General features: G+C 44.4%; 1 protein-coding gene across 2 annotated transcripts; it reads right to left on the reverse strand.

Annotated features, from left to right (window-relative positions):
* Positions 1-389: 389 nt before the first annotated feature.
* On the reverse strand, positions 390-5168 carry S1PR1 (sphingosine-1-phosphate receptor 1). Of its 2 annotated transcripts, XM_082832579.1 has the most exons (2): positions 4640-5168; positions 390-2997 (listed from the first exon to the last, which is right to left on the reverse strand). In XM_082832579.1, exon 2 carries the CDS (start codon positions 2832-2834, stop codon positions 1686-1688), a length of 1149 nt encoding a protein of 382 aa, XP_082688705.1. In that variant the 5' UTR covers positions 2835-2997; positions 4640-5168; the 3' UTR covers positions 390-1685. The 2 variants fall into 2 exon arrangements, with proteins under 2 accessions (XP_082688705.1, XP_082688704.1); XM_082832578.1 differs by lacking the exon at positions 4640-5168 and having other exon boundaries at positions 390-3444.
* Between the last annotated feature and the right edge of the window lie 9559 nt (positions 5169-14727).

Below are 14727 nucleotides of genomic sequence, written 5' to 3' on the forward strand. Positions count from 1 at the left end.
AGAATTATTGTACTTAATTTAGTTTGGCTTGAATGTCATTTAAAACTCAAACAATTACATTTACTTGTCAATGTGGTATTTAGAAGCTGGTGGTTTTCATCTCATTCTTTACTACTCTTCAATGTTAAGTTATTGAAGTTTCTCTTCCTGAAAAAAAAAGAGTGGTTTCTAAACAAACCACATTCTTTTTTCACACCCTAGTTTATCAGGGTAAAATCCTCTAAAGAATAACAGAAATTTGCCTTTAACTGGTTCTGAAGAGGCACATAGTCAAATAGAATGTCTTAATAATTATTTTTTTAAAAATGCTCTTCACAAAGGAATCTTTAAAAAAAATCAGTTTATTAATGTTTAAAAGTTGATAAAGCTATGTGCAAAATGATCCACATTGTCAGAAACCTATTAAATACTATTTTTTTTAAAAAAAAAGACATTTCTCGGTTTAATTGCACTGGAAACCACACTAAACAGACACCAATATATTTTTATTCTTTGTGACATTTATACACATCTTCAATTAACTATTTAATGTACTGAAAAACTTCTTATGTTCCCTATCAGTTAAAGTAATGCTTTAAGGGCACAAGAGGATGGTATTTTCTGAAGAAATACACATTCAATGGTGTTAACACAGGTTAGGAAAATCCAATAAAATGTTGAAACAAATACATTCAAAAATTATTAAAAAAGTACTTTTAACACAACAAAATACAGCCATCCTGTTGGTTGAAATGATTCACACAACACTCTGAAAGAAACATCAACAAAAGTGCCAAAGACAGATGCTGTATTTGTTAGACAAATTCGTTAAGAAATCTTTCTTGGTTTACAAAGTCACCCCCCAGTCAGTTTTCACCTTGTTTTGCTTGTTTGTTTCTCCTATGACACTAAGGATCCTGGCTGATGTCATTTAAATAAATTGGACTTCCTTATGCAGTTTTCAGCCATGATGGATATGATACTGTAATACATTTCATTGCAAAGGTTTTTTTTTTTTAAAGTGACTGCAACTAAAATCAAAAACACTCATCCAGCTTACGTGGAAACTTTGGCTTCAGCAAGTGAAATTGCTTTACATTTCCAAACCATCTCCACCACAGTCTACCTGCTGGACACAGCCTACCTGCTACACGTCATCAAGAAATGGACCGTGCCACACTCCCAACTCTGAATGCCAGGTAGTTAAAATATAAAGTAAAGGAATTCTGAGGAGGGGTGTGAAGGGGAAGGGAGGGTAGGATATGCAGAGCATACCTAGCGAAGCAGAAGTGCACACACTCACTTGGGCTGGAAACTAAAGTGAAAGAAAACATCTCCTCAAAGCTCCCGACAGAGACGCTTTCACACGGGGACATTAGTCTTTGAGGAGGGGCCAGATGAACCCTTCAGGAGCTTGACAATGCTAGACCTTTGGCTCAGTGCAAAATCAAAGCTCCAGCGAGGGGAGAAAATAGATTCCAGGCGAGGACCTGATCTCCACCCTTCCCAGTGCATTGTTCACAGGAACTAAGTCTACCCACCAACACCAGGCACCACCAGGCTGCTCTTAAGCTCCCCCTCCCTCCCTCTGGCTTGAGACAGCTCCTGCCTGGCAGCAGCGGAGGCACAGAGTTGTTGGGTTTTTTTCCAAACACTGGGGTGGTGGGCAACCATGCAAGCTCCCCATGGGTCAGCAGTTTTCACTTTTAGGAAGAAGAGTTGACGTTTCCAGAAGACATAATGGTCTCTGGGTTATCCCCATCATCCTTCTGAGGGTGGGAGGAGTTGTCTGACTTACTGCGGCTGAATTCCATGCCGGCGATGATGGGTCGTGTGAATTTGCCGGTGGAGTCTCCGCTGGGGCACTTGCAGCAGGACATGATCCGGACGAAGGCCCGACGCATCTCCTTGTTGGACAAAGTGTAAATGATGGGGTTGGTGCCAGAGTTGAGCACGGCCAACACCAGGAAGTACTCCGTTCTGAAGAGGATGTCGCAGGTCTTCACCTTGCAGCCCACGTCCAGCAGAAGCAGGATGAAGAGTGGCGCCCAGCAGGCGATGAAGACGCCCAGGACGATAATCACGGTCTTGAGCAGTGCCAGCGACTTCTCAGAGCTGCGGCTGGCCTTCGAAATGTTCTTGCGGAAAGTCAGACGGCGGCTCCGAGTCCTGACCAAGGAGTAGATCCTGCAGTACAGGATGACGATGGAGAGAAGGAGCAGAGTGAAGACCGTGGTGCAGAAGAGGATATAGTGCTTGTGGTAGAGCGGCAGCACTGTGGAGCAGCTGGGCAGCGTGCTGATGCAGTTCCAGCCCATGATGGGCAGGCCCCCCAGGATGAGGGAGATAACCCAGCAGGCACTGATGAGCAGGAAGGAGCGGAACCTGTTGCTCCCATTGTGGAGTTTCATCTTCAGCATGGTGATATAGCGCTCAATGGCAATGGCTAGGAGGCTGAACACGGAGGCAGACAGGGCCACAAACATACTCCCTTCCCGCAGAAACCACTGGGCCGGGGTTAGCTTGTAGGTGGTGGCCCCAGACAAAAGCAGGTTGGCTGTGTAGGCCACTCCTGCCAACAGGTCTGAGAGGGCGAGGTTGCCAATAAAATAGTACATGGGTCGGTGGAACTTCTTGGTTTTCCAAATGGTCAGCAAAACAAAGATGTTCTCTAGGATGATAAAGCAGCAGATGAGAATGAACACCACTGAGATCAGTTTAATGCCGTTTTCCTTGTCCGCGCCGATATTCAGCTTTCCCGTGTAGTTATAATGCCGGACGATGATGTCGTAGTTGACATAGTCGGAGACAGAGCTGCGGAGGGCCTTGATCAGAGGGATGTTGGTGGACCCCATGATGCGCGCTGTCCCCAGGAGCCCGGGGCGGTACTTCTCCAGATGAACGCTAGAGGGCGAGGCGGAGAGAGCCTTCACTGGCAGCAGGGGTGGTTGAGCGAGAGAGATCCAGGCTTTTTTGTGCAGCTTTTCCGTGGCTGGAGAGAGCCTCAGAAACCGCAGCCTTAAACAAATCACAAAGAGAGAGTCAGGGAAAAAGCCACAGCACACTGGCGTCATTCATTCTAAGGAAGGTACTGCTCCAGTTTTCTTGTTGATTTGTTTTAAAGAAACTTGGGGAGAGTGCAGGAAGAAGGATTAAAGAAAACAAAACAAAACAAAAAATCAAACTCTCATTTCTTGCAAAGAAAAAAAAAAAAAAGGAAGAAGGGGAAGAAAGAAAGGGAGAAAAAACAAAAATGTACCCAAACTGAAAACTCCGACGCGACAAGACGAAAATCGTCCCCTATGGTTACATCCACTTAAATGGAAATGGGAAAACTGGAAAAGTGAACCCCAGTTATCCCCACTCTTGCCTCCTCAACCCACCCCCACCCCCGCCCAACGCTGCTCCCACCCCACAAGGTTTCCAGCCGCAGTCGAAAGAGTCTCTGAAGCGTTCACCCGCTCGGCGGCGGGCTCACCACCAGCTTCTGGTCGCTCCTTCGAAGAGCCTCAACCACCAATGTGAGGGCGGAGACGCACACCTCTGCCCTCCACCACCACCCAGCTAAAACCACCTCCTAATTGCCATGCAAGAAATTAGGTTTGCACGAAAACCATTTGACAGCGTCAGTCACTTTTTGGGCTCTATTAATAACTCTCTAGGAGCAGGTGTGCTTAGGGTCCGAAGGCGCAGCATGGTGTGGGCAGCCAAGCCCGCCCTGGCCTTGCGGTAAACAGGAAAGCTTAGCGCCTCCGTGAAGCAACAGCCTTTTCGTTCTTCTTCTTCTTCTTCTTTTTTCTTGCGAGCCAGTGCAAGAAAATATAAAGGTACGCAGTGAAAATCATTCATAAGATATTGCAATAAATCCCAGAAGTGCCGTACATTCGTTGATTGCAAAAGGAGTATTTTTAGTTACTGTGGATATAGCCAAAACACGCACACAATAAGAGAAGTTAAACTACAAGTGATAAAAATACATGCCACTGCATTCCAAATTCCAAATGCCAAATTACTCTCCAGAAACTCACACAAACAGGTCTGTCGGCGCATTGCTAAGCTAGCGCGGGCAGTTTTATTCACTGCTCTTCCCCAACACGTTGCCTCCTCTCATAGAACTAGAAAGTGTGGGGGGAATGAAACGTGGCACTGGTGATCAGAAGTCTACCAGAGAGTTGTTGAAGTGTTTCAAGGTAACGTAGCAAATGCGATAAAAGTGGAGTCATCGAGGCGACAGCAATTCCAGCAATTCCCAGGACTGCAGAGGCAGCTCGCGCCCAGTAGCTCCGCGTTTCCCTCATCTAATTCCACACCCCGCTCGCTCGCAGTGCAAGTTTAAGCCCTTACCCCACCTCCCCCGGTCTTTGTCTATAGGATTTCCCAGAATAAGCGCCTCTCCTCCGACCCACCACAGCTTCCGCTATCTCCCAACCCCAGACGGTTCTACAATGGGAACTTAACCCTTTTCCAAACTTTGTTAAGTCACAAGTGCGCCAAGAACAATCCGATCCGGTTGGTCTCCTTGGTAGCCCAGAGATGCTTGTTTTCAGCACCCAAAGACTGATGTTTTAAAAGTGTTCGTTTTGCTTCATTCCGGTTTAAAAATTTTGTTTCTGCCTCTGAAGACCTCCCGCCGCGATGCTCCTCCGCGCGCACTCCCTACCTGGCTCAGGCTGGACGAAGCTGCGTTCGGGGAGCTCCGGGTCTGCACGGCGCGCTCGGCATCTTGCTGCTGCCCCCGACTGAGCGCGCCGCGTTCTCAACTTACTCGAGTCGGGGTCCCCTCCCTCCGCAGCCGCGCACTCCAATGGCCAGCGCGCTCGCCGCAGCCCGGCCGACTGGTCAGCTGAAGTCGCCGAGCGCCCCGCTGAGGCTTAGTGGCTTCTTTAGGAAGAGACAGGGAGGAGTGAGTGCCTCAACCCCACACGCCCTCCGCCCGCGGCTGGGGGCCTCAGGATCAGTGCTGCTGAGACTCACTGTCCAGGAAAGATCTGGGGCAGAAACACACACACAAGAAGAACCCCGCCTTCCCCACAGGCAACCAAAAAAAGGAAAAAAAAAAAAAAAAACCGAAAAGGGGCGGAGCCTGGTGCCCCCAGGACTCTTAGTATAAATCTCGGCCCTCGCCCTGCAATCCGCCGCTCCTGGGCGGTGGAGACCGTTCTCCCGCGCCTTAGAAAAGGGGGGAGGTGAAGAGCTGTTGGAAGCTTTTCTCCAGAAAAGTCTTAAGGGACAGAGGACGGCCTGGCGTGTGTAGTGCACCTCTCTGGTCCCCCAGCCCCGCAGCCCTTGGGGGATTGGAGTCCAGTGATTGTGGCCGGGCTCCGCCCTCCTCTCCGGCCCCGGCCGCGTCTGCGGAGGCAGGGGAAACAGGCGCCGCGACCCCGCGAGTCCCGGCTGCGTTCTGGGGGCGGAGAGGCTGGGAAGGGGCTGCCAGAGGTATGGAGGAGGCGAGCAGCCTGGGAGGGAGAATGGCCCGGGAGGTTCCTCCCCTTCTGCCCGCCTCCACCTCTCACCCCCATCCCGCTGCTGCCTCGAAACTTGCGGTCTGAGGGGCAGAAAGTGGCTTTCTCGGGGCGCGCAGTGAAATGGGCCAGCTCCGGGCGAGGTGTTGGGCGGGGGTTCCCCTCACTCAACTGGGTGCAAAATCAGGCCTTGTGTCCTAGATTCTGGCCAGTGGTGAGGTCTTTAAGGAGGTGGGCAGCTGCCGGGGCCCGAGAGATTTAAACAGTTGGGCAGCTCAGGAATTTCCAAAGGGGAAGAGCTGCCGGGCCCGATCAGCCTGGGGCCTGCAGCTGCCCATCTCGGGGCCAGCGCGCTTCTCTCCCTTTCTACTTGAGAGGCCCCCAAGCCTCAATGCTCACAACTCGCCCACTCTTTCCTTTCCCTTGGATGCTACTTCAGAACGTGAGACTGCGAGGCGGCCTTGGTCAGCTCCGCCTAAATGATAAGCTGAGAGCACTTCTGACGGCCCGCCTGCTTCAAAGACGGTTTCCACCCAGTTCCTGGTCGCACTGGCTTCCCATCCTAACAGATGTGAACGCAAAACTTCTCCGTTGTGCAGTTTCAATTAACACAGTACAGACACACCCTGTACCTGAATGACTCAGAAGGAGGCTGAATGAATAAACAACAGACTCCTGTCTTCTGGGATCTTACGACTTTGCAAAGGAAAAAAATGACAGTTAATACACAGTTGCCCGAAAGCTCTCATCAGCAGCATTGCACCCAGCACACACCCAAAAATTTAACAGCAGTAAGTGCGAACGACATAGAAACTAAGATAACTGTCCTCTATACTCTAGAATAGACTTTGATTGGGTCTGAGAATGTATTTCACTTAAAAGGGAAGATATGTTGTGTCTACTCAGCACAACAAAATGTGTGGACTTGGCAAACTTCACCTCATGCACTAATTTATGAGTTCTTTAAAGGAAAAGGAATTAAAGTAAATTGCACACCCAGACTATATCAGACGTGGTAGATTATCTAATTTAACGCTACTACTCTATGAAGCAAACATTGTTGGTCATTTTGTTGATGAAGGAAATGTCAGGCAGTTTAAGCCACTAGATGTCCCAGCTAATGAGTGGCTGAGCTAGGTTCCAAAACTCAAATACTGCAGATGCCATGTCAAATGCCTTCAGTAAACAGTTAAGGTGTTCTGTATGTATACAACGGTTTGACAAATGAAGTCCTTTAAAACCACTTCTTTCCTGACTATGCAAGTGTTACACATATTAACACATTTAATCCTTACCATGACTCTGCAGGTTAGGTACTGTTAATATCCTAATTCTACAAACAAGGAAACTGAGTTCCAAACCTGTTAAGTAACTTGGTTAGCGTGGGCTTTGACCGTAGACAAGCTGCAGATTCTTAACTGCTGCTCTAAACCACCGCGATGAACCTCAACCATGTCAAAGATTTGTGTGAGGGAAGTCAGTCCTTTTCTTGTGAATAATGTTGGTGAGGACAACATTCAATATTGATTCAACATTTAGAAGAGCTCAAACACTTTGCAGACGATTACTTAGCAATATTCATCCTTAGTGCACAGCTATGAGATACAAAATATAGATGACCACTCGGGCAAAATTAGAAAGTAGGCAAAGTGATTTGCCACAATGGCTTCCCTGCCAGTTTCAAGTCTCTGGTTCCCACATGTGTCTCTTCCCATTACTCTCATGAGAGCCCCCCAAGAACTGCATCTTCAAAAAGCTGTTAGCCCGGCTTCCTTTCTGCTGCAAGTCCAATGTTCCTCCCTTACTTCCTGGCATGCTGAGGTTACCATCTGATGCCCATCACATTGAGGTTGATCCATTCCAAATTTCTGATTTCAAAGCAGCTTTGCTGTTCTTTATGCATGCCTCAGTGTCTCTCTTTAAGGGTTGCCAGATAAAATACCATTCAATATTTGGGACATATACTGAAAAAATTGTCGTTTTAATCTGCAATTCAGATTTAACTGAGTGAGCTGTATTTTTATTCACTAAATCTGGCAACTCCACTCTCTTTCCTAAAGGCTCCATTCACTTTCCAACTCCCTCTCCTCCCCCTAGTCACCTGTAAAGATCCAACTCTCTACTTACTCATTTGTTCATAGGAGAATAACTAGCTTCTGACTTCGTGGAGAAAAGAGTATCACCACTTATAAATTTCAGCTTAATAATAACTTCACCCACCCTAACCTCCTTCCCACAGCTCTGCTCCTTCTCTTGCCTGTATCACCATGCTGCTTCCTCCAAAATTTCTAAGACAATTATTCCTTCTCTCTTTTGTATTTTCAGCTCTTTCCCTCTGATGACTCTTCACTTGAAACTTACCTTAATATTTATGTGTTTCCTCTACCAAAAACTCACTGTCTACCCCTCACACTAGGTCCCAGGATCTCTCTCTTCTCTTGTTTGCCAACATTCAAAACTATGTAATGGAACATGGTTGAGCTTTGGAACCAGACAGACTTGGGTTCAGCCTTAATTCTGCCAGTTCCTAGCTGTGTGACTTTAGGCAAGTTCCTTTAACTTCCTGGAGCCTCAGCTTCCTCATCTCTAAAATGGTCTAGTGATATTTCTTTCAGTCATTGGGAGGATTAAAGAGCTTCATGTGTGTAAAGAGTATTACAGTAAGGGACTTCCCCGGTGGCACAGTGGATAAGACTCCATGCTCCCAATGCAGGGGGCACGGGTTCGATCCCTGGTCAGGGAACTAGATCCCACATGCATGCTGCAACTAAGGAGCCCACGTGTTGCAACTAAGGAGCCCACCTGCGGCAACTAAAACCCCATGAAACCAAATAAATAAATACTTTTTAAAAAAATATTATGGTAAATGTTCACTCTCCCACCACCTCTATCTTTAACTCTATTATATTCACTGCTTTTATTATCTCACTTTCCATCTTACCATTCACCTTCCTTTTTGACTGTAAAATAAAATTATTTTTAATAAAATTAATACATGCATATGGTTTAAAAAAATCAAATAGTAGAAAACTCGCAGGGAAGAGTATCAGTCCTCCGAGGCTCCCTGACCCTCTAATCCTCCCAACCACTTTGAAATCTTATTGGTGTTCCTTTTCTTTTTTATTTATTTATTTATTTTTGGTTGCACTGGGTCTTCGTTGCTGCGCGTGGGCTTTCTCTAGTTGCAGTGAGCAGGGGCTACTCTTCGTTGAGGTGTACGGGCTTCTCATTGCAGTGGCTTCTCTTGTTGCAGAGCGCAGGCTCTAGGCACGCAGGCTTCAGTAGTTGTAGCATGCAGGCTCAGTAGTTGTGGCACACGGGCTTAGTTTTGCTCCAAGGCATGTGGGATCTCTGGCTGCCTATTCATATTTCAGACAGAGACACTGAAAGCTAGTTAAAACTCTGTGGGGAGCTTGTCAATGGAAGGGTGCTGGGTGACCAGGCTGTGTTCTTTTGTTGGAGGGCCCAAAATGTCAATATCTGGAGCTCTCTATTCCTAGGCTGGTCAATTTCACTAGACGGGCATTCCAAAATCTCTTGTCTGCCTTCTAATATTTTCCCAAGTGAATCAAGGAAGAGCAGGGAAGAGAAGTAGGGAGAATCTTACCACTCAGTATTTAGATTTGACTGAATCACAATAATGGGGATCCCCACATACATACTCTCAGCTCAACCAGGTGTCCCAAAGTCCCCTCTGATTTAGCCTCCAGGAAATCTCCAGTCTTCTGCTGAAATGGGGGTATTGGTACTTGTCCTGTTGTACAAGTTGGAAATGGAAGGCTGGAGATTTGGCTGCTAATTTTACTTTGATTTTTAAAAATTTGATTTAAAAATCAAAAAGGAAAATGAATGAGAAGTAAGATGCTGAAAGCAATGAGTCTAGTAGGGTTGGAGAGAGGCGGGTAGGAGGTGGTGTATAGAGCATCTTCTCTCTAGTAAGTGTTTCACACTCAGTCCTCTTATTTTCAGATCAGCATTTACACCACTTTTCAGAAATACCTGGAGCTTGCATTTCCTGACCCTAGCTGAGGATCTGTAGTGGGAATTTAACTTGCTTCTAGGATTCCCCTGCTTCTAGCTCAAGTTTCAACTTTCTCTAGTCTGACAAGTCGTTTACACACATTAATTTGTTTTCCAAAATTGTATTGCTTTTGTCAGAGGCAGTTAACCTTGAAGCTAATGTAGCTCAAACTTTAGGGTCCCGCTTCCAAGGTCCTGGAAGGAGTCCTAGCAATATGTCCCCATGGTTATATAAATATTAAAAATAAGACATTTTAACCATAGCTGGCTAAGTTTGTTGTCTCTTTCCATTAGGAAGCCTTCTCTATTTCATTTTCTTCTGTGTAGGGGTGGTTTTGGAGTTGCTGTAGGCATTTTTGGGATCTGGCTGAAGGGAAGTTGAGCTGCATTTAGATTGAATAAGGGGAGGAGGGGGCTATATTTAGATTGAGTTTAGAAGGATATGTGAGTGAGATTCACAGTTACTTCCATGTTATTACTAGCCCTCCTAGTGTAGAACTGATTTTCAGGACTTGCACTGCCCTCCATGGCTACTCATGCTATCACGATATAAAATGCAAGGCCAGTGTCACATGACTCTGAGCCAGAAGCTAGTCTGGGGAAATTCTTCCAGAGATGTCGTGTGTAAATTGTAACTGGAGCATTTGATTCTCACTAATACCTAGTTAAAACAGAAGTTCTCTTCTTTCCAGAATATATTTGATAACTTAGTATATATAATTATTAAACACATCATATACTTTTTTCCATTTTTGATGGAATTCACACAAAAAAGATTGATCAGAATTTGTGTATATGTTCAGTATTTGTAGGGTATAACTACTGCAATTTGGAAATAAGCTTAGGATTATTTCAATAAAATATGAGAGAAATTACAGACTCCTCATTTGGACATATATAACTGTTCAGCATACAGACTTCCACTTAATCCACCTGTTTCTACTGTAGTGTTCCACAGTCAAAGTTGTTCTGTTCTATGTATACACGCTACTATATATAAGATAGATAACCAACAAGGGCCTACTATATAGCACAGGGAACTGTACTTAATACTCTGTAATAACCTATATGAGAAAAGAATCTGAAAAAGAATGAATATGTATATGTATAATGGAATCACTTTGCTGCACACCTGAAACTAACACAACATTGAAAATCAACTATACTCCGATAAAATATTTTTTAAAAAGTCATTCTGTTCTACCCCACAGCTTCTGCCCCAAGGGGAAAGAGACATTCACTCTGGCTATGCAAGGTTAGTGAAGGTCGCAGTATGAGGGGATGAAGATGAGTCTAACTGCTTCATTTTTCTTTTTTTTAAAGATTTTTTCAGCTTCTAATTTTTAAAATGTTTTATGTAGTTGTTACCCACACACACACACACACACACACACACACACACACACACACACACACACACATATATAAAGTTGATTTACAAGAGTTTAACTTCTTCTAAAGCAGACTTTCTCTTTTCGTCTTAACTTTCAACCCCACTTTCAGAGATACCTAAAATTCCCAATTTGGGGCTTTTCTGCAGTTCTATAGCATGACTCACCTGGTTTTTGGTCTATAGCAGCCTTAGTTTTCAGTTTTCCTAATTGTACTAAGTAAATTAGCATCCATCCTCTGCTTTTCAGTTTTCAGAATTTTGTTGCTGTGATCACTTGTCTTTTCCTTCTCTTTGTTTGTTTATGCAAAAAAAAAAAAAAAAAAAAAAAAGCCCTTTACTATTATGTCCCTGAAGTGTAGGAGTAGAAGGAAGTGAAAGTGTTCAATTTACCACCTCCGAAGAGAGGTCATTTCCATTTTCTCTGAAACCCGCGGCAGTCTGGCTTCTGCTGCAGTTGTTCTCCTGAGCTTGCCCTTTCTAAGGACACAAATGACTCTTTAATGGACAGAGACAAAGGCCTCTAGTGAATCCTCACTTAGGGGAACTTACTGTAACATTTAGCACCGTTGGCCTCCCCCTTGTTGAAACCCTCCACTGGGCTCTTCTGTAGTGCTACTCTCTCTCATTCTCTTCTGACTCAGATTGCTCTTTCCCAGAACTCTTAACTGCCTTCTCCTTTTCTATATTATCTTAAATATCCTTACTCCAGTAATAGGAAATAATTATACAACCTGTATTATGTTCCAGTCACTGTACTAAATAAGCATTTTGTAATAAGCTTGTCCCCTCAACAACTCTACAAGCGAGATACTATTAAAAAACCCATTTTACAGATGAAGAAATTGAGGCACAGAAAGCTTAAGTAATTTGTCCCAGTTCCCAGCTTTTTCCCACTGTGAATATTGCCTCTTCAAATGCTGTATCCTTGGTCTACCCTCTTATTCATTTACCCTTTCTTGGCTTTTCTCATCTACTTCTAGGACTTTTTCTATCACATGTAGACAACTCTGAACTGTATATCTCTAGCCCCCCTTTCTCCTAAGCTACAGACTCAATTCCCAAATATTTATTGGAAGCCTCCTTTTGCATGTCTCACACCCACCTCAAGATAAAAATATCCAAGGCCTAGCCATGTCATTTTCACCATTCACTTTTCAGAACAACTCAACCTATTCTGTGTCATACATATCAGTTAACGGCATCCATTCATCTCATCAGACGAGCTACAACATTGAGTCCATTCTGACTGCTCCTTCTGTCTCACCCTCTATGTGAAATTTGCTGCCAAGACTGTTGTCCTCTGAAGGGGCTTCTGAATTCATTTCCTCACCATCCTTCCAGTGTCATTGTTAGGTCCTTATCCCCTATTTATAATGTCTTCCTCCTAACTGGCCTGACCACCATCAGAGTTGCTTTCCTAAATGCCTAAGTTCTGTTTTATCTGCTTATTGAGGGTGGACAGGTAATCTCCATGGGAGGGAAGGGTTCCTTACATAACAGAAGGATAGCAAGATCCCTTCAAGAAATACCACATGTATGTGTTTTACAGATCAATAGACACATACCAAGAGAAACTGAAAGCTGTAACGTTCCAAACCATTGATGATTAAGTACTAATCAGAAACTAAGCTAAAGCAATTCTGGAATCATAGAGATAAAAATGGACCTTCATTTATTTATTCAATAATTTGTCATGAGCACCTACTATGAACCAACAGGCATTCTTCTAGGAACTGGCATTGCAACCTTGAAAAAGACAGATAAGCTCCCTGATACCATGGAGTTTACATTCCTATACTGAAGACTAATACTAAAGAAATAAGTATATAAGAAGGTATCAGAAAGTAATGAGAACAATGCTGAGCATGAAGGCAGGATGACGTGGCCTTGAGTTGTTGCTCTGGGTGGCCAGCGTTGACCTCTCTGAGTAGCTGGCATTGGATACCAGTGCACCATGGCAGGCTCGGGGCTCCCTGGAACGACATCAGGAAGGCCTGAGTAGAACTCTGTCCTGAGAGCAGCAGGCCCAGTGAGGGGAGCTCTGAAGTAGGCACCATGGGACCAAGCCAGGGGACTCACTCAGTGGCCTAAGACAAGTTTCCATCTCTCTCTGGACCTCTAAAGTCCTTTCTACCTCCAGCTCTCCATTACTTGCTTTCTTGGGTCCTGGGTCCCCCAAAACAATCTTCTACAACTGCTACCTCTTTTTCTCCAGTTTAGGACTTCAACTGCAAGGCCTGGCTGAGCCTCTGCTCCATCTGCCTTGGAACCTTGCTTGGCCAGTGGTGAGGAGAGCATCAGGCAGCCAGAGCGTAGGGTGGTAAATGTCGGGAGCAGCTCTCAGCAAACACGTGACTGGTGGGTCCCTTAACTCTACTAGGCTGGAGGGTCTTGAGGGACATCGGAACCGCAGAAAAGCCTCTCTAACATTCCATAAGACCACCTTCTCAGGACTTTCCTGATGGCACAAAGGTTAAGAATTCGCCTGCCAATACAGGGGACACAGGTTCGAGCCCTGGTTCGGGAAGATCCGCATGCCAGAGAGCAACTAAGCCCATGCACCACAACTACTGAGCCTGCATGCCACAACTACTGAAGCCCACATGCCTAGAGCCAGTGCTCCACAACAAGAGAAGCCACTGCAATGAGAAGCCCCTGCTTGCGGCAACTAGAGAAAGCCCTAGCACAGCAACAAAAACTCAACGCAGCACACCCCCCCCAAAAAAGAAAAGAAAGACCACCTTCTCCTGAGGAAAGTTTTCTCCTGAGGGAAAGTAATCTCTGTTCAATTGAAGGATTACACATCTGTAAGTAACATGTTAGCAAAATCTAAGTATTCAAGGGACTTCCTTGGTGGCACAGTGGTTGACTCCATGCTCCTAATGCAGGGGGTCTGGGTTCGATCCCTGGTAAGGGAACTAGATCCCACATGCATGCCACAGCTAAGAGTTCTAAGAGTTCGCATGTCACAGCTAAGGAGACAGTGAGCTGCAACTAAGGAGCCCACTTGCTGCAACCAAATAAACAATAAATAAATAAATAATTTAAGTATTCAAGATGAATTTATTAAATAAAGAAAATCAATTAAAATGACTCTATTTTTCTATATAAATTACACATAAATTTATATATGTAATATATATATAAATTCATATTATATATAAAAATTTATATAAATGTATATAAATTTACAGTGAATAAAAATTTCGGAAGGAATTTTGCTTCATATAAACTAAATCAAGAGGTCGTTGGCTTTGAAAATCCACTCAATAGATGATCTTTCTCTTGAATCATTTCTCCAGGTATTTTAGAAGCAAAATGAAGACAGATTCTCCAACAAATTTTATGTTATCTAACTCTGTTTTTAGAGTTTCCAAATGTGCCTTATAGGTTTGAAGTTAGCTCTTTTACATTTGTATTTTCTTTTATTGTGTCATTTTCACAAGCCTCAAAAAAATCTTATTATTCACATGAATTGAAGAGGTAATTAAGGGCACTCTGGACTGTAATTTTCTTTCCCAGTTGTGCAGTGTTGAGATAAAACCTAAAGAGAACATCTTGCCCTGCACTGCCCAACAGAGCAAGCCACGAGGAGGAAGAAACAGTGATTGCTGCCACATTTGTGTGTTTAAGGAGATTGAACTGAATTGTCTGTACATAAATACGAATTTTAAATTGATAAGAAATCCAAAGGCATTTTAATCTCACAAATTGAAGGTATTATTATACTTTTAAAACAAGTTCACAACTTTTCATTTGTTTGTACCTCCCTACTAAGTAGTAAGCAGAGATTGTCATCCTCATTTTACAGGCTAAGGAAAATGCCTAGGAAGGAAAGTGAGCTGCCCAAGGTCTAACAGAGAGTCTGTAGCA

The sequence above is a fragment of the Leucopleurus acutus genome, assembly GCF_964270905.1.
Source record: "Leucopleurus acutus genome assembly, chromosome: 2".
Classification (NCBI taxonomy): domain Eukaryota; kingdom Metazoa; phylum Chordata; class Mammalia; order Artiodactyla; family Delphinidae; genus Leucopleurus; species Leucopleurus acutus.

Bases quoted from the DNA above. Each gene is read 5' to 3' on its own strand.
- S1PR1 (XM_082832578.1), bottom strand. From the start codon at position 3,053: ATGACGCCAGTGTGCTGTGGCTTTTTCCCTGACTCTCTCTTTGTGATT.